The sequence below is a fragment of the Diceros bicornis genome, chromosome 3 (assembly GCF_020826845.1).
Source record: "Diceros bicornis minor isolate mBicDic1 chromosome 3, mDicBic1.mat.cur, whole genome shotgun sequence".
Taxonomy (NCBI): Eukaryota; Metazoa; Chordata; class Mammalia; order Perissodactyla; family Rhinocerotidae; genus Diceros; species Diceros bicornis.
In genome coordinates, this window is record NC_080742.1 from 58,255,275 (window position 1) to 58,276,781 (window position 21,507).

A 21,507-nucleotide genomic window follows, 5' to 3' on the forward strand; every position below is an offset into this window, starting at 1 on the left:
AAAATGGAAAACTTGAATTAACAACCACACTTATATGTAGCTTTATATAATTTTCCTATTTCTTATAATAGTAATTAATTTAAAAGTCTTGTTATATATTTTTTCCTAATTGACTATTAGAAATGAAGGCTATCCTGGGTAATCAAAGATAGAATTCCCATAGCTCCAGGTAAAACAGTTGGAAAAGGTGAATGCAGATAGACGGTTGTGATGATGATAATTCAACTGTATTTGCGAGGGTGTCTCCCAGCTGGGTTCCTGAGACGATGGTGAAAGCGCAGATTTTCCAAAGGGGCATCCTCAGGAGGAGATGGTTGTGGGAAAGAAGCCAATGTGGGCGCTCCTGAGCAAGCCCAATCCTGCCTCCACGCCTCCTGGTTGAGCGCAACTGGTTGTTAACCATGTGGCAGTGCCTCTGAAGCTGCAGGTGGGGCGAGACACAGGGAGAAGTTGAGACAAACTCCTGAATGAGAAGTTCTCATCTGTTCATAAATGGTTCCTACCCAGGGGTCTCCAGATCCTCTTAATGTATCCCATTCCCCAAGTCTAATTAAACAGCTCCAGGAATCCAAAGCTGTGCAGTCTGTTCTTACTTGTCTCGCTTTAAACTGTGCGCTGCCTGTGTTACACAATGATTCATCCTCAATGGAATTAGACATTTTCATATATCTGCTTTTGATATTTCCAACCCACCTAAGCAAACTAATGAAGGTTGGAGCAGCCTCAGAGCCCTGGTGCTGTGAATAGGGGGCACCCGGGGCTCAGCGACAGGACAGCGCAGCCGCTTTGCCTGCTCACTGAGAGCTGAGGCTCAGTCATAACCTTTCTGAGACTTCATTTCCTCTCTTGGGCAGTAAGCTATATGTGCTCCTTTCTGTGTTTGAGATATTCATCTGCAACATCACAGAAATAACCATAATCATAAAATAAACCATGAAAATGTAAGGGGTACAGAAAGTTCTATGATGCCTGGGACAGATGAGGCAGCCACATCTTGTGTGATGTTTATGACTACTGTTGTGTGGAAGCCACACGTGGCTCCAGTGTCCAGCCATTCGAACACATACTGAGCATTGACCTTACGCTCAGTCCTGGGTGAGACAGTTTGAAATGGACTCAGCTCCAGAAACCCAGCTTCAGAATAAGTTTTGGGTCAGAAGGAAAATGAAGGTATTTCCCACTTGAAAGTTGAAAGCAAATGAGGCAACTTCACTATCTCTGCCCCCAAATTGGAGCAGAAAACCACCTCAGGAAGCAGGGCATGGACTTTTCAGTCAAGCAAAGCAATGTTCAAATCCCAGCTGCATCACTTATGAGCCAGGTAGCGCAGGTTAGTAACTTCTCTGAGCCCCCTTTCCTTACCTGTAATGTTGAAGACAGTGACGTCTCATCAGTGAGGTCGCGATGATTAAGTGAGCAGTGTATAAAGCTTTTCAAACTATGTTTGGCACATGACAATGGATCAACAACAAATATTTGTTCACACCTACTGTACATTATAAATAAAGTCAGTCACGTGCTAGGTGATTCGCTCAAATAATGTTAGTTCCCATTCACTCTACGATCGTGAAAGATACTTTAGACTTTTTTTTTCCAGTTTCCAGGACTCCACTGGAAAAGAAGACTATTATTCCTTGAATTTGGATAAGTCATGTCTTCCTCTCCAGACAAATATGACATATCCAATTTCAACTAGAGTGACCCAACTAAATCTAATTTCAACTAGAGTCACCCGACTAAATGTCCTGTATTTCATGACATAATTCTCATTTCAAATAACCTCCTCTTTGATACTTACAAGTACCCTTGTCCTTGTCATCACCCATATATTCATCCAACAGATATTTATTAAGCACTTTCTATGGGGAAGGAAGACTGCCAGCCTGGAATGGAGACCTAGACATAATGCCTACCCTCACAAGCGTCCTTTTGGTTCTGGAGGTATATCGCATGGTATTCTTGGGATACGATGCAATATCCCAGGATATCCCACAGGTATCAGGCCTGTGGCGTCACCAGCATCTTCACGGCAATTCATCCCTCTAAATCCCAGGTTGTAATTTTCTGGCCTGCAGATAGCTGATGTCACTGCATGGCCTCATTAACTTGAGGTTGAAAACCAATTAGTCATGAGCCCACAACCATGTAACTGAGTTGAAAACACTCTAGTCTTTAGTCATTGAAAAATTCGAAGTTCACCTGTTGCTTCTACTTAGTACTAAGCATCTTTCTGGAATTTTGCCTCACATGACCACTAGGGGGCATTTAATCCCCAACTATACTCCGCAATAATTCTGAGAGTGGTGTTGGGACACTATCAGTCCCTTCCCGGGAAGTGGGGAGTGTGTAGGTGGAGTGTCTGTTAGGCTCAGGCGAAATTCCAATAGACTGGAACTGAAAATAGGACAAACAGGGTGAACTCAAGCATCATTTGGAAATGGTAGTGAGTTATTCATAAATCACCCCTCAAACTCGTATGTGGTCCGTGAAAGTAAGGAAGGAGATAAATCAATTTTTATTGTGTGTATACTATGCATCAGGCACTGAGCTAGAAATCTCCATTTTTATCATCACATCTATTCATCACAAGTATCCTGAGGCAGGTTTTATTTTTATCTTCATTTTATCAATGAGAAAACAGGCTCAGAGAGGTTATCATTTACTGATGAATCACACATCCAGCAAGTGGCAAAGAATCTGATTCCACATCAGCCTGGTTTCAAAGCCTACCCACTTTTCTACCAAATCCCTTACCTGATTGTGATGCTCAAATGTCTCTGAACTTGTTTCCTAAATTCCCATTGTCATAATTTTCCAAATCCTCAAAATGCCCTGGGATTTGCGTGTTTATGTGCATGTGGTACATGGGTAAGAATGCTATGAATAAATGATCCTACAACTAAGTGTTTTCATACTTAATGACCCTTGTACTACTTGATGAAACAGAATTTAAACGAGGCTGAGTATAATTTATACACTCTTCATGTTTTATTCTCTCTTGTAGCACCAACACCTTACACTGTAGACAATTAATTGAAGTTGAATGAATTAATAAAACAAATAAATAACCATGGCTTTTAGGAAGACTCCAGAAAGCAACAGTGGGGGATTTCCTCCATCTGGAAGTTTCCTGAAGGCTGTGAGATAAGGTTAGATTGTCTTCCAATAGAAAACTCCAAAGCGGGAGGATGGGGCCTGATTTCACAGGATTTGCTCAGCATGCCCCATAGCCATCATCCAATCCCAAGGAGAACAGACCTTGTCCTGTTTACAGAGTGCCTTGGGTCTACCAACCCAATGCACAGTTAGTGCAAGCTCCTAAGATAAAGGCTCAGCCAAGCCAGCACTGACTGCAACAACCCTCCTGAGGCTTGACTTCCAATTCACTGATACATCTAACCAAGATAATTTGATTTGCAGTGTTTGTGAGTCTGTGCTCCCAGCAGAGCAGATCTGAGCCCCAAGCCTACTTTGAAGAGATTGGATGGCTGGGTCAGGACTGTGCAGTACAAAGATGAAGAAAACAGCCATTCCATGCCCACTGGGAGGCCAGAGAGCTCCTCCACTGGAGAGAAACTTGATTTCTGGAAATCTGAACTTTGGTGCCAGCAGCATAATCACCAAGAGCCATGCAAAAAGCAGACTGTTTACCCACTTCAGTGTTGTTTTTCTGGAAACGTGAGCTAACCGTACTAACCACAGGCAGTTAGTTATGTGAAGAAAGAGGAGCATGAAGAGAGATATATTCCGGAAGAAAACGTTAACTTCTACTTCAAAATTACCTGGAGTTCACTCGATTAATTCTCCTCCTCTTTCTAATTCTCATCCAAAAGGCCTTCAGAGGGTAATTTTAGTTGAAAAAAAATTTTGTCAGAAGTAGAAAATAGGGAAGGTTGACAGCCACCTGCTGGAAAATTGGAGGAATCTCTATGAGAGGTAGACAGTCTGAGGGCAAGGCAGACAGCCTCATTTACTCTCTCCTACGAAGTAAGAGTCTCCCTGGAGAATCAGCGGAGGGGAGACTGGCCCGAGGGGAATTCCACTACAGGAGGAGTCCAGAGGCCAAGACGGGGGCAGATTTCTGCGGGAAGTTCACTGATTGCCACAGACTTCATGGAGGAGAGCAGTGGCCAGTTGCTTTCTCCCAGAAAGAGATGTGGGCATCTGAGCAGGGCCATGAGTGGTGCTGGTGAAGACAGACTCTCAGGGAGGAAAACAGCCCTGTGTCCACTACCTTCCTGTCACCCTACCATCGCCAGCAGAGTAGCATTCCTCCAATGTCTGCGTCCCGACATTGCTCTCTCCCCACTCACCACGGAGATCTGGATTTCTGATCTGGCAAAGAAACGTTACACGCATTCTAACTTTTCCATTCCTTCTCCCTCTGAGGCTGAAAGAGATCAACTTAATACCAGACAAGTGTGGAAATAAACCACCCCCCACCATCACTTGGAATGAGAAAATTGCTGGACATGATACAGTGTTCTGCAATTCAAAGAAAAGAAACTACTTTAAGGCATTGAAATGCTTCTCCCTATGAAACAGATTTCCTGAAAGAAACAGGAAAAAGTCTTAGAAAATCTCTCATTTGCATTCTTAGCAGGGCATGAAGGGACTTTGCATGCCCACACCTGCCACACCACGTGCTCTAGGGGTTCCTTCATCTTTGCTGAACCGTAAACACCCCCAGGACACCATCATCTTCCCTGAGAGCAGACTCTATTAGGACTGTGTTGGGGATATTGTTGCCTCATCCCCACCCTGGCATCTATCAGCATCATAATGTCAGTGAGAGCTCCTGCTAACAGTGACTTCCAAGCCACCTAGTTTCTTATATTGGTCCCCAAATTGCTCCACAATTTAAAAAAATGTAGGTACTCCAAGTTCAAACCACTTTTTTATGTCCAACCACCTACACACCAGCTGCTGAATGGGGAACGTCAGTCTGGTCCATCAAAGGCCTCCCCTGCAGGATCTGCTCCTGACGGCACACTTGCCCATCTATCTCAAAGGAGAGACTTCTCTTACAAAAACTCATTCCCCATCTCCACTCAGAAGTGCCCTTTTCATGATAATCGGTTTCCATTCCTGATGCTTTCTCAATGCCACCCGTATCTAGACTGCTAGAGAAATGAATCATCCAGAAGAATGTGACCCCCCTGGTCAGAAAAGGACCTGAGAAAAAGTACTTGGCCTGGCCCTCCAAATGGGAGATGACAAAAGCATGCTGGAGGTGAGGCATCTGCCCCCTGTGCCCTTCAAAATAGCAAAGGGCCTCGACTCTATGGTCCTCCCTCTCCTCTTGTGCACCACCCTCCCCCCAGCACCACCACAATGCCCATCCTCCCTATCTTCTGCCATTCTGCAGTTCCAAGGCCCTGACTTCCACCCAGGGCCTCAGGAACCCATCGGTTAATCTGAGATGGAGAGCCTAAGTATCAGCTTGAGAAAGTGCAGGACTCATGGAGATGCTAGCTCCAGCTGGACTTCTGGAAAGGATATGGGCTCGAGGAGCAATTGTGAGAAACTGCCTCTAACCCTGGAACCTGGCAGAGCAGGTTCAGGTTTCCATCTGGCAGTGCAAGGGAATCCCAGTCGTGTTATGCTCAGGGAGAATTAGGAGCTAAGAAAATCTGGGCTGACTCAGCACGCTTATAGGTTCCCTCTGCTCCCTCAGTCTATATGCTTCCCTACATCTTCAAAGTATTTTTAGTAAATTTAATCCATTTCTTTTAATGGAAATGTTTTACTCCATTGAAAGCATGAAAGTATCACCTTTTATTTAGCCATTCCTCCAACTCACTTTAAAAAAGCAAGCTTCACAATATGTAGAGTGTAGTAAATATCAGACTCATCCAACTAATATCCACACAAAAAATACTACATATTTGCTATGGATATGTGTGTGTGTGTGTGTGTGTGTGTGTGTGTGCTTGTAAAGTGTTTTTCAAAGGATTGAAAGGACATACAAAGTAATCAAAATGATATTTACCTTCTGGGAGAGGGGAAGTTATCAAAATGGAGAGTGGTGAAGGGATTTGAGCTTTATCTGAATTGTTATACTTTTTTTTTTTTTTGGTGAAGAAGATTGGCCCTGACCTAACAAACTGTTGCCAATCTTTCTCTTTTTGCTTGAGGAAGATTAGTCCTGAGCTAACATCTGTGCCAATCTTCCTCTATTTTGTATGTGGGTTGCCACCACAGCATGGCTTGACGAGTGATGTAGGTCCACGCTTGGGATCCGAACCCGCGGACCTGGGCCACCGAAGCAGAGCATGCTGGACTTAATCACTATGCCACAGGGCCAGCCCCTGAATTGTTATACTTTTTAAAAAGAATTATTCATCTCTTATTGTATAACATAAAATTAATTTAATATAAGAAAAATCGCTGGCCTGATGCCTCAGACACTCAGGAAGTGTATTAGCCAGGATTCTCCACAGAAAACAGAACCAATAGGCATATATAAGAATAGAGAGAGAGATTGAGAGAGAGAGACTTATTGTAAGGAATTTGTTTATGTGATTGTCAGGGCTGGCAAGTCTGAAATCCATGAAAGGGGGAGCAGACTGGAAACTCAGGCCTGATTTCTATTTTGCTCAAGGAATTCTTGAGGAAGAACTCCTTCTTCTCTGGGAAATCTCAGCTTTTGCCCTGAAGGCTTTCAACTCCTTGGATGAGGCCCATCCGTGTTATGGAGGGTAATCTGCTCTGCTTAAATTCAAATACTTTCACAGCAACATCTTACGCTAGCGTTGACCAAACAACTGGGCATTCCAGCCTAGCCAAGTCTGACACATAATATTTTACCATCACAAGGAGTTTCTTCAGCTTCTTCTTCTGATCTTCTCCTCAAAATAGTAGAAGCTCTCAGATTTCAGTCTTAGACTTGTGTGTTCTTACCAGGATTCTGCCCAGATCTTTAGGGCTGATGTCTCTGGCTTTTGATTTTGGGCTTGCCTCTGGATCACCTTGGTCCCGTGCTTTTCACCCACAGCCCATCCCTGCCCCATCCCTGTGTACAGTCTATCCCAGTGCCCTGGCCTTCTGCTGATTCTGGGTGATGGACTTTAAACAGACAAAAAGGTCTGTTTGAAGGAATCGTGAAAAACTCTTCATGAAGGACTTGCAATATTAAATGAGCAGCATTCTGCCTTTTTTTTGTTTTTACTAACTATAAATTATTCAGCGGAACTTTAAGATTACTATATTATAAAATTCTGTCAAAGGAAAAAGAGTAAGATAACTCATAATCACACTACCCTAAAATAACCACTTTTAACATTTTAGTCTACTTCAGTCTTTTACCTACATGTATAATTTTGCAAAGTTATAATCATACCCAATATGCAATTTTATCTTGTTTCTCCACTTACCATTATAAGCATATTTAATGTTACTACATAATCTTCATGGCTGTCGTTGTTAATAGCTATATAATAGTTCACTGAATTGAAGTGCTGTATTGACTTAACTATCCTGTTATCTTTAAGCAATTTTCAATTTCTTCTTACAATAAATATGCACATCTTTGTGATTGTAGTGTTCTTTTTTCACACATTTAATTCTTTCACATAGATTTAAATTACTTGGTCAAAGAATACATATATTTTTTTGTCTCTTGACATATATTTCCAAATAGATTTTTTTAAAGGTTGCATCAATTTACACTGCCATCCGTGTACATAAGGACCTTTGTGTCTTTGTTCTCTTGAGAGAGAGCTCTGACCGGTGGGGATATGAGCCCAGGAGGAAGACATTCCAGCACCAAAGGCTGAGCCTTGCATTCTGTAAAGTGCCCTGGTCCTCACTGGTACACTGGTTTTGTGTTGCTTTGTTTCTCACAGACTGAGCAGTTGATAACTCTGTGGGTCCTCTTTGTTTTCACCATTGTTGGAAACTCCGTCGTGCTGTTCTCCACGTGGAGGAGGAAAAGGAAGTCAAGAATGACCTTCTTTGTGACTCAGCTGGCCATCACAGGTAAGTCACCGTGCAGATGGGAGAGGAGGAAGCTGTGTACAGAACTGCTATGGCTCCTCACTTTCAATTATTTTACCAATAGAAATGGCATCCTATCAGTCCAAAGGCATCAGCAAATGTAGGAGAAATTTCTATGGGAATATAAATCCCATGTTTGAATTTTTCTTCCAGAAAATTTAACACGTTTAAATATCTATAAGATCCCATTATAAAAATAGCTCACTATACACAGAATTGAAAAATACTATCTTCAGCACCACCAAAGGGTTCTATAGAGTTTCACTCTTCCTATACACAGCAGCCTCCATAATTCACAAAGGTGGTATTACCATATCATACCGTGTTATGAGCTTAAGGAATATATCCCAGAAAATGGACCAGAATTGTCTCTACTCAATAACAAATGTGAAGCCACAAGTACTTTGCAGAAGTCTGTGGGCATTGTTTTCTAAATGTAAGCAACATGCAACACTACTGCTGGGCATAGTGTAAGGACATGAGACAATATCCAGGATAGACACTGAAATGTGGATGCTGGGAATGGCCAGTACAGTCAAAGTGTGACTGCATCACACCTGGAGGGGGGAATGGTGAGATATTCTTAAGTTAAAAAAAATGATCTGTGAAACAAAGACCTCACAGAGATGGGTAGAGTCCAAATAGGTAGGGCTCATGTTCAACAGGAAGACATAAACAGGGACAGTCCTATTCCCACAGGCCAGAGAAGAGAGTGGGCAGATGGGATTCCCAGAGGGTCCAGCCTAAGACAGACACGGAGTCCTGAGCTCTGGGAACAAGACGGCAATCATAAGAGTTTAATTTGAGTCAGACTGTAGGGCAAATGCAAAGAATTATTTTAAAGTGTTAAGTGCTAACAAGAAGCAATGGTAGATGACTGTCAGAGAGGGCTGTTTGATACATTTCCACGTGTGCTGTACTCTCAGTTGCAGCAATGGCAGTGGAGAGTTCTTGGGAATTTAGTCTTGAGCCACAGTACATGAAAAATACAACACTGTAACTTACAAGAGAACCATAACCATACATTGTTGATAGCCTGAAATTCCCCGGCTTCTCTCACAAACAAAGTGTAGACACCCCATTTGCTTGAGCTGGGCTACGGTGACCAGGATGAAAAACAAAGGCACTATTGATAAATAAAGAGATGTAAGAGGAGCCTGAGTTACAAAGGTGGGGCTTATGAGGGGGAAAACTCCTTCAGGCTTTCCTATAAGCAGGAGCCCCATTTTTCACTCCTATGATTGTAGGAGTAAAGAGTAATTAGGATTACCCAGCAAGTGCTGAGATGCAAAATCCTTGGATGAGGGTGTGTAATAACTTACTTTCATTGTATTTCTTCAATTGCATTCTATGGAACTATGTGTTCTTTTAGAGTGTAAGAACTTAGAGGTGGCAAGGATGTCAGCATGAAATTTAAAGTATTGTCAAAAATAATCATTAAATGAATAACTGAAATTTCACCATCTATTTTCAAAGTCGTGTGTTCTATTCGAATCCATAGTCTGCTGTATTAACCTAGGCTTAATTTTTCGTGAATGTTTATAGTCTGTTTTTTGATTTGTTAATTTCCTCTGGAAAAACTCAAGTGGTCAGATCAGGAGGATTTCAAGTGAAGAATTCTTGGAGAGGAAAGTTTTGCCATCTTATTTAAGATATTAAAATTTCCTCCATACGCATTTCACCATGATCTCAGATCCTTTGGTACGGGAGTTGAGAATACACATCTGAGTGTTCAGTATATATATAAAAGTTACTCAGGTATCAACTGAAGGATCCTATTCTTTGAGATTTATATAAATTTGATTTGAGTCCCCTATCCCATGTTAATGTACTCACCAAGATTTCTTCAGATTTTCTGGGCTTTATATTCTTACTCATCACGTCTCGTTCTCACTTCCTAACTGTGCTGAACTGCTCCCTTTCACGGGCATCTCACCTTCCCAGTTAGTCTTTTTTTTTTTTTTAATCCATACTGACCCTAAGAAGGCACTCAGCTCACTTTTTTTTCATTTTCTTTGCAATCACCCACGAAACATGACTTTTTACTTTTAAAAGACTTTACCAAATGTTTCAGGCAACAGAGGGAGATTTCATTATAGCAAAGTAAACATATTAAAATGGAATATTATATATTATATATAACTTGCAGCTACCACCAGAAATTTCTCAATTTACCTTGCTGTAGTCTTTTGTCTTATTTTCACTTTTCCACTTCTTCTCTCCTATAAGTACCTATTTATCATATGCCAAGGAGTTTTTTTTCCTACTCTTTTCAAACCATGACCTTGGGGATACTACATCTTCAAAAAAACCCAAAAATATTGGGCACTTTTTTTTTAACAAATGAAATTACTCCCTAAAAAAGAACCCTGGAGCCAGTTACAAAAATAAATCAACAAACATACACATTTATGTTTATACTTACATATGTCATGGCTAAAAATAAACTAGTCTGACTTATATATAACTGTAAGATACATAACAATAGTTCAAGAATATATTACGTGACTTCTGCTTTCAAAAATTTTGAACTGGTTCATTTAAGACCAATACTTTTACCTACAACACTTAGAAAACCTGGACAAACTGTAACCACTTGTTAGAAGGTATCACAGAACTACCAAGATAGCTAAGAATTGAGAAACCAAGAGGCTATAGAGCAGGGAACCCTGAGATGTAAGTCCAATATTTGGCAGCACTATTTCTCTCAAGGCATTAGCTGATTTAAAAGCAGAGGCTGGGAATCTAAGAAGCTGAGTAGACCTTTTGATAGTCTCACTAGACCAACTGAGCAAAAATACCAAAGTGTAGGGGCTTTCATAAATACCCTTTGGTTTCTACTGAGAAAACTGAAGAGTTACAACCTACAAGTAAAGGTGAGCTGAGAATAGATCAGCCTTCACAAAGACTGAAGTACAACTCAATCCCTGACTGGAGTAAGATGATCTACCTCTGCACTTAGTCTAACGGTCTGCAAGGTGCAAAAGTAAATCTTCTTTAGAGCATCATAACATCATCAATAGCAACAAATTAACTATAATTTTTCATGTACAATGTTCAGCACTTGATTACAAAATAACCAGGAGTGCAAAAAGACTATAACTGACAAAAAAAACGAGAAAAGTATACAGTAAAAAGAGTTGCACAAGAGGTTCAGCTATTGGAGTTATCAGACATAATTTATAACTGTTATTAATCTGTTTAAGAAGCTGAGAGGTAAGAGGAAAGATTGAATATCATACAACATATACAAACAGAAAATTTAAGAAGAAAATATGTAAAATGACTAAAGTTAAAAATACAATAGATGGTTTGAGTAGCAAATGAAACATAGCTGAAGAGAAAATTATTAAACTGCAATACAGGTCAGAAAAAAGTAATCAGATTAAAGCATGAAGAAATAAAAGACGGAAATACAGGGGCCGGCCCGGTGGCGCAAGCGGTTAAGTACGCACACTCTGCTGCGGCAGCCCAGGGTTCGCCAGTTTGGATTCCGGGAGTGCACCCATGCACCGCTTGTCAAGCCATGCTGTGGCGGCATCCCATATAAAGTAGAGGAAGATGGACATGGATGTTAGCCCAGGGCCGGTCTTCCTCAGCAAAAAGAGGAGGATTGGCAGATGTTAGCTCAGGGCCAATCTTCCTCACACACACAAAAAAAGACAGAAATACAGAAAGAAAATAAGAAACATATGGTCACAGCAAAAAGGATTACCAGAAAGAAATAAGACAGGCTGGACAGAAACAATATTTGAGGATATCATGGCCAACAATTTTCCCAAATTCCCTAAAGAGATCAAACCACAGATTCATAAAATACCATAAAGGTAAACAGGATTAAAAAACAAACAATCAGGGCCAGCCCCAGTGGCCTAGTGTTTAAGTTCAGCATGCTCCACTTCAGTGGCCAGAGTTCAGTTCCTGAGAATGGACCTACACCACTTGTCTGTCAGTGGCCGTCCTGTCACGATGGCTCACATACAAAAAAGAAGAAGATTGGCAACAGATGTTAGGTCAGGGCAAATCTTCCTCAGTAAAAAGAGAAAGATTAGCAACAAATGTTAGCTCAGAGAAAGTCTTCCTCAGCAAAAAAGAAAACAATCAAACAAATATAAAAAGAATTACAACACATTAAAATGATGGGATTAAGTAAAATCTCTGTAATCTTGAATTTGAATTGGAACTATTTGTGTTAAATCATGGTATATTTTATGTTTAAAAAGAGTTATTATCTTTTTAGGATACATACTGAAAACGTTTACAGGTAAATTAAAAACGTGTCGGATTCACTTCAAAATTATTTGACGGCAGGGTTGAGTACACATAGATGACAAAATTGATAATTATTGGAGCCTGATGGTGAGTACATTCAGTTCTTTATACTTATACTATTCTCTCTATTTTTACATATATTTGAAATTCTTCATAATAACAAAATTTAAAACAAAAAGAAAAAATATACATGATAACAATGGGACAAAAGAGGGATTTGAGAGTTAAAGACTTTAAAGTCTTTGGATTGTCTTGGATGTAGTAAAAGCACTAATTTACATTAAACATTTATAAGTCAGGGACCCAACAAAATCTATAAAATTCAAGTACCATCTAGTAAGTAACCAAAGAGAAAACTATGTGATTTCAAAATGTTTGATTATTTAAAACTTTTCAATTATAGTTAAAAAACATTTTATAATTTTCACAGGTTTCTTATTTTCTTCCCAATAATTCTAAAAAGCTATTATTGAAGTAAATGAGTCAATATAAGAATAGTTTACTCTTATCTTTTCCTCTTCCTCCAAGCCACATCAAACACTTTCTAGTGATTAGCTTTCTTATTATGCTCCCAATCTCTTTCACCTCAGATAACAGACTCTATTTCATGATTTTTTTAAGTGCTTTGAATTCATTCACTTGCATTTTCCCCTATACTAAATGATTTGGGGGTACCTATTGCAATAATACTTCAGAACTTTAAAAAAAAAAAGTCAGGGAGATGTATTGAAATCTCTAGAATAATCTTTTAAATTGTAAAAAAGTATATTACTGGCACTCTAAAAGAGATGTAAAATGAAATATTTAAAATATACAAATATATATATAAATTTACATATGATATACATATGTTATATATAAACTAAAAGAAGTTAAGAAAGGAGAGAGAAAAATATCAGGATTACTGGAACAGGTAGGGCAAATAAGTTGGTACATTTAACCTCAAATATATCATTAATTGCTTTAATTTTAAATGGACAAATACTTCAAATAAAACAACAAGATTGTCAGAGTAGATTAAAAAATACCTATTTTAATCTGCTTTTAAAAGATGTATACCTTAAACATAATGATACATGAAAATTTAAATTAAAAGGAAAGTGAAAGGGCAGCAAAGTAAAAGGATAAAAAATAATAAAACGAGAAAACACACACTAAAAGAAAGCTGATGCAGGGTGTATACGTACATCTAAAACTCAGATATTCACTGTGCTTCTTGGAATCACTTGTAGCCACGTGTTTTAGCATTTGTTTTAGTGGGAACACGAAGACAGGAGGACTTCCAGCACTAGTTTGTTCTATTTATAGACATTGATCGTAGTTACATGGATATGTTCCCTTTGTGATAACTCACCAAAGTATATATTTATGATTTGTGCACTTTGTGTAGTTTATTTCAATAAAACGTTTGTTTACAAAATACATCATCTCAATACAGAGCAAGGGTTTCAATCTCAATTACCTTCAGGAGTCGAGCAGGTAGTGTAAACGTGTGAAAGAGCCCGGGGAAGAGACAAGCAAAGATGGAGACTGAGGTGAACTGGAGAGTGAAGGCTGCACCTAAAGGCACTCAAACTCAGTTTTTGTCAAACACTGTACCAATTGAATGAACCACACATGCAGGCCAGATTTGGCCTATGGGCCCCTGGGTTTGCAACTGATTTTTAAATCAGAATTTGAAAAGCTTGTGCCCTCATAAAATTCTAGCCCACCCCTAAAGTATGAATGCCACCTTCAATATGTGAGTAGAACATTAAGCTTTGGGGTGGGGTTGGGGAGAGTGAGGGCAAAGTGAGAGCTTAACATTTATAAAGGTTTAGATAAATCACGTGTTTGACCAAAGATTTAAAATTCATTCATTCATCTCAAAGTTTTAAAATTCATCTTAAAGAAGACGCTATATCAGGACTTTCTTCTCCAGTTTCTTTCGTTATAATTAAAAAAAATTTTTTGAACTGTTATGTGCCTCAGGAACACTAACAATGCGATTGAAAATACAAAGGAAAATTCCTAATGATATCAAATCCAGCCCACATAAGCTAAAGTCTTCATGATTATCAGATGATCACTTAGATTGAGGAGAAAAGTCAAGATCAACCCATACTCATATCTGCTTGTCAGTAAAACTCTTCCATCAAAGGACCATGTGTTGGGCTTCTCTATATGAGGAAAAAAGAGTGACAAGACACTGGCCCTATAACGGTGATATTATAACAGAGGCTGATGGCTTAAATTCAGCGTGAATGAGTTGTTCTCACATAAAGATGCTCCTATTATTAGTGTGTCCCTGCAATGCCAATATATTTGCATAAATACAGCTATAATCGTATAGGTTTTCCCCTTGGCATCAAGAAGGGGATGTCTTAGTCTGCACAGACTATCATAACAAACACCATAGACTGGGTGGCTTAAACACTAGACATTTATTCTCTCACAGTTGGGGAACCTGGAAGTCTGAGATCAGAAGAGTGCCAGCCTGGTTGGGTTCTAGTGAGAGCTCTCTTCCTGGTTTGCATAAGGCTACTTTTTCTCTGTGTCCTCAATGGTCTTTCCTTGGTGCCTGCATATGGAGAGAGAGAGAAAGCAAGCTCTGTGGTGTCTCTTCTAATATGGACACTAATCCTATCAGATCAGGGCCTACCCTTATGACCTCATTTAATATTAATTACTTCTTTAAAGTCCCACTGGGGATTAGGGCTTCAACATGTGAATTTTGGTGGGACACAAACATTCAGTCCATAACAGAGGGAAAAAGCTAGGTGCATCAGAGGATTACAAATGATTCAGAACGGGTGGAACACAGTGTGGGGGGATGGAAATCCTAGATGAAAGATAGTAGGAAGAAGTGAGGGGTAGTGGTAAATGCGAGCTTCATATGCCTTGTGAAGATGTTCAGGCTTTACTTAAACACATTCTCTGTCCTGCTAGTTTTGTTCAGGCCACCATCACATTTTATGGGGATTACTGCAAAAGCCTCAAGGTATAGGAAGTGAGAAAACAGATACTTAAATTAACCCATAGCCAGGTTTTGCTGGTAAGAGAGGAACACAGGAAAGCAAAGAAGTTAAACTTGTTGTCAAGAGGGTGATACAAATGTTGGACCAAAAGGACTATGGCTATAGAAAGAAATCAAAGTAGGGCAGGTCAGAAAGACATAGAGACAGTGGAGGGTTAAGGAATGAGAGGTCTCCACAAAGTCTTAAGGTGAGTTTAGTGAGAGCACCTGAACAAAAGAGCTAGAAGGAAGTGAAGATGTGCTCAAGAAGCAAGATATTCTCAGGTGAATATTGCAGAGATGGTGTAATTCATTGTGTCCGTTGTACTGGGGAGCTAAAGTGAAGTGGCAGGAAAGTCATTAGCAAACAGGGCCATAATAATGGAAGCTAAACTTTATTAAATGCTTACCACGTACCAGCCTCTGCGCTAAATGCTTTATGTGGATTATCTCATTTAATCCTCACCATAGTTCTGTGACCTAGCCCTGCCATAATCCCCTTTTTACAGACGTTGAAATTAAGGCTCCAAGAGATTCAGAACTTGCAGTGCATGGTGGAGGAGATATTCAAACCAAGGCAGTCTTTCTTCCAATCTTGAGCTTTTAATCATTATAGGATGCACCTCCCCAAGGGGCCAATGTGTGGGGTGGGTGATCCATGGGCACACTGAACCACCTCAGGATAGTAGAAACCTGGTTAGATGGAGCAAAATTGGGAGCCTGGTGCCAACATATTTAATAAATGAGTGGGACTGCCAAGTTGGAGCATAAGAGTAACTGTAGGTAGGAAGACATGAGAGCTGAATATAAGCTCAAAGGATGTTTGAAAGTTCTGTGATCAGTTAAAAAATATCTGTAGCTGACTATTTGGCTGGATGTCTAGCCTGCACAGTGGGTGCCAGGATTGCCTTATTAGTGGACAACTCCCCACACAGGACAGGACTCTAGGAGGTCCTTCTGCCCCATCCCAATGCCTCTCAAACCTGTTGACATCAGCTGAAATGTCTGTCACTGGAGAACCACTTCTTTGATGCCTGTTAAAGTGAAAATACTCTGAAAACAGACCTCATGCTTCACTTTGTTCGCAACTTCCCGGTGTGAATGAGCTTCTGAGAGCTCTTAGAAAGAGAGGGTCCTGGGGGCCGTGGATAGCAAGGGGTGAGGAGGTGGCAATGCCATTGAAGACGAACTGCACCCATTTCAAACTTTTTTACTTCAACTCCTTTGGGAGGCATCGGGAGTTTATATAAAGGCAAACAAAATTTAATGGTTCCAAATTCTGGAAAGAGCCAGATCTGGCAGCATTTTTAGTTTTCTATTTTAATCAACACTCCAAATGAAGATTTAATATTTTCAAAGTATCTATTCTCTGTCAACTACAAAATCACACTTTAAAATACACAAAAATTTCCACAAACTTACCGCTCAGAATGAACATTTGGCTTTGCCAGTGTTTTAGATTATTCAGACTTGAGTTTGAATCTCAGCAATTCTACTTCCTAGATCTGTGGCTTTGGAAAAGTGACTTAATTTCTCTAAATATCAGTTTCCTAATCCAGAAAGTGGGGATACCTCCCAGAGTTGTGGAGAGGGTTAAATGAGATAATATCTATGAAGTGCCTAATACAGTATGAGGCACAGAGTAATTGTTCAATAAATGCTAGCTGTTAGTGCTACCACTGGAGTTGTTTCATTCATTGAAATGAAATAAATGAAATGATTAATTTGAAATCCTTTCAGTCACTTGCTGAAGAGTGAAAGTTCTCCAAAAGGCCTGAAGTTAATTGCCACCCTCAACTGATTGGCTCTTTTATTCAGGACAAGGTACTTTGCTCAGATGTGTCTTTGTCTCTCAAGTGTTGCTTTGAAGGGTGACTAAACCTTTTTCATATAAACATATTCTTAAATCATCAGATTTAACTGACATCATCAGTGACACAAATATTTGGAAAACTAAATTCAGAGGCATTATAGCTGACTCTTCTGAGGAAGAAAAATAAGTGCTTATTATTTGATAAAGCAAAACTAATGCCCTTCATTAAATAATATTTTCCATCATGACCCATCTCCTGAGAACAGCCTCCTACTTATAGACCAGTAGCCTTGAGTGTTTCTTTGAGGAACATTTTGATTTCCATTTGGTCTTTTATATATTTAGTTGGTGAATCAGTTGGAATTAGATTCAGCCGCACATCCATAAAATTCAGATAATGGTGGCTTAAGTTTATAAGGATTTATTTTAACCTAATGTAAAGAATTCTGGAAGTAGGCAGTCCGGGGCTCATATCCTGTTTCCTTATCACTGGGGACCCAGGCTCCTCTATGTTGCTACTCTATTAAAGCACTTTCACCCTCAAGGTCAGCTCCTGGTATGGATGGCTCTTGGTTCAAGATGGCTGCTAGAAGTGCCATCGTGCCCAAATTCTAGTTGACAGGAAGGGAGAGGAGAGGAAAGACAAGAGGGGCCCATGCCAGCTATCTGTCCTCCTCTTAAGTGGCATTCCTAGAATTCCCACCCGTTAGCTTTTGCTTGCATTTCACTTGCCATCTCTAACTGAAGAAAAAGCTGTTTGTTTGCTTGTTTGTTTTTAACCTGGGCCCATTGGCCAGAATAAAATCAGATTTCTTTTCCTAAGGAAGAATGAGAGAATAGAGGTAAGTAGCAGTCTCTGGCATAGCTTGTCTTCTATAATTTCCATCGAGAACTGAGTTTAGACAATGAATATCTGTTTGACCACCCATTCCCCTGCTTTGAGAATGCTTCCTCCAGAGGGCCATGCCCTCTCTGACCTCTTATCTTGGCAGCCAGCACTTTGCATGCCCTCCAGACACTGCAGTGACTCATTGGGTGATTGTCCCTTTAAGTACATAAACTCCTGTTGTTGACTATTTGCATTTCCCTCCCAATTTTGGCTATTATCAGCAATTCTGTAATGAGTATTCTCAAAATTAAATCTTATAAGTATTTATTATTTACTTAGGAAAGTTCATAGAAGTGGACTTATTGCATCAAAGAAATACACTTTTGCAACTTTCAAATTGGCCAATGTCTTTTGGGTCACCAGGTACTAAAAGATGATGGAAAATGTCATGAGACAAATGCTCTAGAAGCCACCAAGATAGATCCACACTGAGTCTTGTTTAAAAAAGTCCCAGAAAACAAAAACCTTATTGGCTTACAATAGTTATAGAATCATCACCAGCTCCTTGAGGGCAGGGATTTTCTCTTCATCTGTTAAGGATGCTTACACACCTACTCAAGTATCATTTGCTCATTTTAAAAAGGAGCGTTTTCTTCCATCCTAGCCAGTGTGTTAGAGAAGAATCCAAACCTAATTTGTCTTTTTTTTCCATAGTGACTATAGCAGCATTCATGTATTTGTGAAAACAAAGAACACATCACTTACTAGAACATTTGAATGGAAGAAGTGTTTTAATTTTGCTTCTGTACATTTTAACTCACTTCCCTCTTCTCCACATTTCTGACCCCTTCAAAAAAGTCTTAACTCATTCTTCTCTGTATATTCCATTAGGAATTTTGGCTGTAGTATTAGTCTTGAGAATGGAAGGAAACTAGAAGATTTTGAAGCTACACAGTCTGCGGTTTTCAGCACTTCCATTCTAACAATTTTCTGTATGAATTTAATGACTGTTTATATTTTACAAGCTAAAGTGCCAATTAAAATTTATTAGTCATTTCTCATCTTCAAGACTGACTTGTCTGTTTTATTCAAATGCAATAAAGAACGGGAGCTAATGAGAGCAACTCCCGTTGTGTGTTCCACAAAGGAAAGATAGAAAACATATTTTTTGGCACACATTCAAGTAACTTTCTCCTTCTGATAGGGCCAAATCTTCTCATATTGGTAAAGGAAATTAGCTTTGCCTCAAAGTACTCTCTGGAGAGCAATTTACTAATGAACCAAGGAATTCTCCACCCTCAAAACCCTCCTGTTAATTATCTGACAGCAAAGAAAATTGAGAGGTTCAGCAAGAGAAGTGAGACCAGGAGTGTTGAGGTGTCCAAAGCCATATGTGGAGTTCACTACCACTTTCCTATGCTGATTTAATTCATTTTTTTCCTGAATTTTTTAGTTGTATACTCAACTCATTTATTTTAATTCTGCTCATTCACTTATTTTTTTCAGCTTTATTAAGGTAAAATCTGCATATAACATGTGTTAAGTTCAAGGTATACAAAGTAATGATTTGATATATTTATATTTTGTGAAATGATTACCATAATAAGTTGAGTTAGCATGCATCACCTCTCATAGTTATAATTTGTGTGTTAAGAACTTTTAAAATCTACTCTCTTAGCAACTTTCAAATATACAACACAGTACTGTTGACTGTAGTCACCATGCTGTACATTACACGTCCAGAACACATTCATCTTGTAACGAGAAGTTTGTACCCTTTGACCACCTTCATTCATTTCCCCCACACCCCAACCCTGCCTCTGGCAACCACCAATTTGTTCTCTGTATCTGTGAGTTTGGGGTTTTTTTATTCCACATATAAGTAAGATCATACCGTATTTGTCATTCTTTGTCTGACTAATGTCACTTAGCATAATGCCCTCAAGATTCATCTATGTTGTCACAAATGACAGGATCTGCTTCTTTGTTATGACTGAATAATAGTCCATTGTATATATGTACCACACATTCTTTATCTATTCATCCTTTGGTGGACACTTAGGTTGTTTCCATGTCTTGGCTATTGCATATAAAGCTGCCATGAACATGGGGGTGCACATATCTCTTAAAACTCGAGATTTCAGTTCCTTCAGCTATATACCCAGGAGTGGAATTTCTGGATCATATGGTAGGTCTATTTTCAATTTTTTTTTTATTGAATGAAAACTGGAACATATCATGTAAGTTTCAGGTATTTTTAGTTTTTTAAGGAAACTCTATACTGTTTTTTTTTAATTTTCATTTGTTTGTTTTTTTGCTGAGGAAGATTCACACTGAGCTAACATCAGTGCCAATCTTCCTCTGTTTTGTTTGTGAGTCACCGTGACAGCATGGGCATCAGTGAGTGGTGTAGGTCCATGCCTGGAAACCAAACCCAGGCCGCTGAAGCGGCGCATGCCAAACTTAATCACTAGGCCATGGGTCCAGCCCCTCTATCCAGTTTTCTATAGCAGCTGTACCAGTTTACATTCCTACCAACAATGTACAAGAATACGGATTCCCTTTTCTCCACATGCTTACCAACACTTGTTATCTCTTATCTTTTTGATGATAGCTATTCTAAGGTGAGGTGATATCTCATTTTGATTTTGATTTGCATTTCCCTCATGATTAGTGATGTTGAACACGTTTTCATGTACCTGTTGGCCATTTGAATACCTTCTTTGGAAAATGTCTATTCACATCCTATGCCCACGAATTAGATGGATTATTTCTTTTTTGGCTATCATGTTGTATGTATTCCTTATATATTTTGAATATTAACCCCTTGTCAAATAAATGCTTTGCACATGTTTTCTCCCATTCCGTAGGTTTCTTTTTCATCTTGTTGATCATTTCTTTTGTTGTGCAGAAGGTTTTTAGTTTAATGTAGTCCCACCTGTTATTTTTGCTTTTGCTCCTTTGTGCTTTGGCTGTCATATCCATGAAATCACTGCCAAGACCAATATTAAGAAGCTTTTTCCCTATTTATTCTTCTAGGAATTTTATGATTTCAAGTCTTACATTTGTCTTTAATCCATTCCAAGTTAATTTTTGTGGGTGGCGTAAGATATCAATTTCATTCTGCTGCATGTGGTTATCCAGTTTTCCCAGCACCATTTATTGGAAAGACTACCTTGTCTCCATTGAGTATTCTTAGCTCCCTTGTCAAATATTAGTTGACTGTATATGTATGGATTTATTTCTGGGCTCTTGATTCCATTCCATTCATCTACATGTTTGTATTTACGCCAGTACCATACTGTTTTGATTATTATACTTTTGTGTTATAGTTTGAAATCAGAAAGTGTGATGCCCCCAGCTTTGTTCTTCTTTCTCAGGATTGCTTTAGCTATTTGGGATCTTTTGTGGTTCCATGTGAATTTCAGGATTTTTTTCTCTATTTCTGTGAAAAATGTCATTGGAATCTTGATAGAGATTGAATTGAATCTAATGATTGCTTTGGGTAGTATGGACATTTTGACAATCTTAATTCTTCTAATCCATGAACAAGGGATATCTTTCCATCTATTTGTGTCTTCTTCAATTTCTTTCATCAAA

The 21,507-nt window shown here is 39.3% G+C and overlaps 1 protein-coding gene across 2 annotated transcripts in view; it reads left to right on the forward strand.

The window, feature by feature from the left end:
* NPSR1 (neuropeptide S receptor 1) overlaps nt 1-21,507 on the forward strand; it is a 159,965-nt gene that overhangs the window by 22,575 nt on the left and 115,883 nt on the right. For both annotated transcript variants that reach the window (XM_058569063.1, XM_058569073.1), the window contains exon 2: nt 7,848-7,980. In XM_058569063.1, the coding sequence (XP_058425046.1) occupies nt 7,848-7,980 (133 nt within the window). The remainder of the gene's footprint in view (nt 1-7,847; nt 7,981-21,507) is intronic.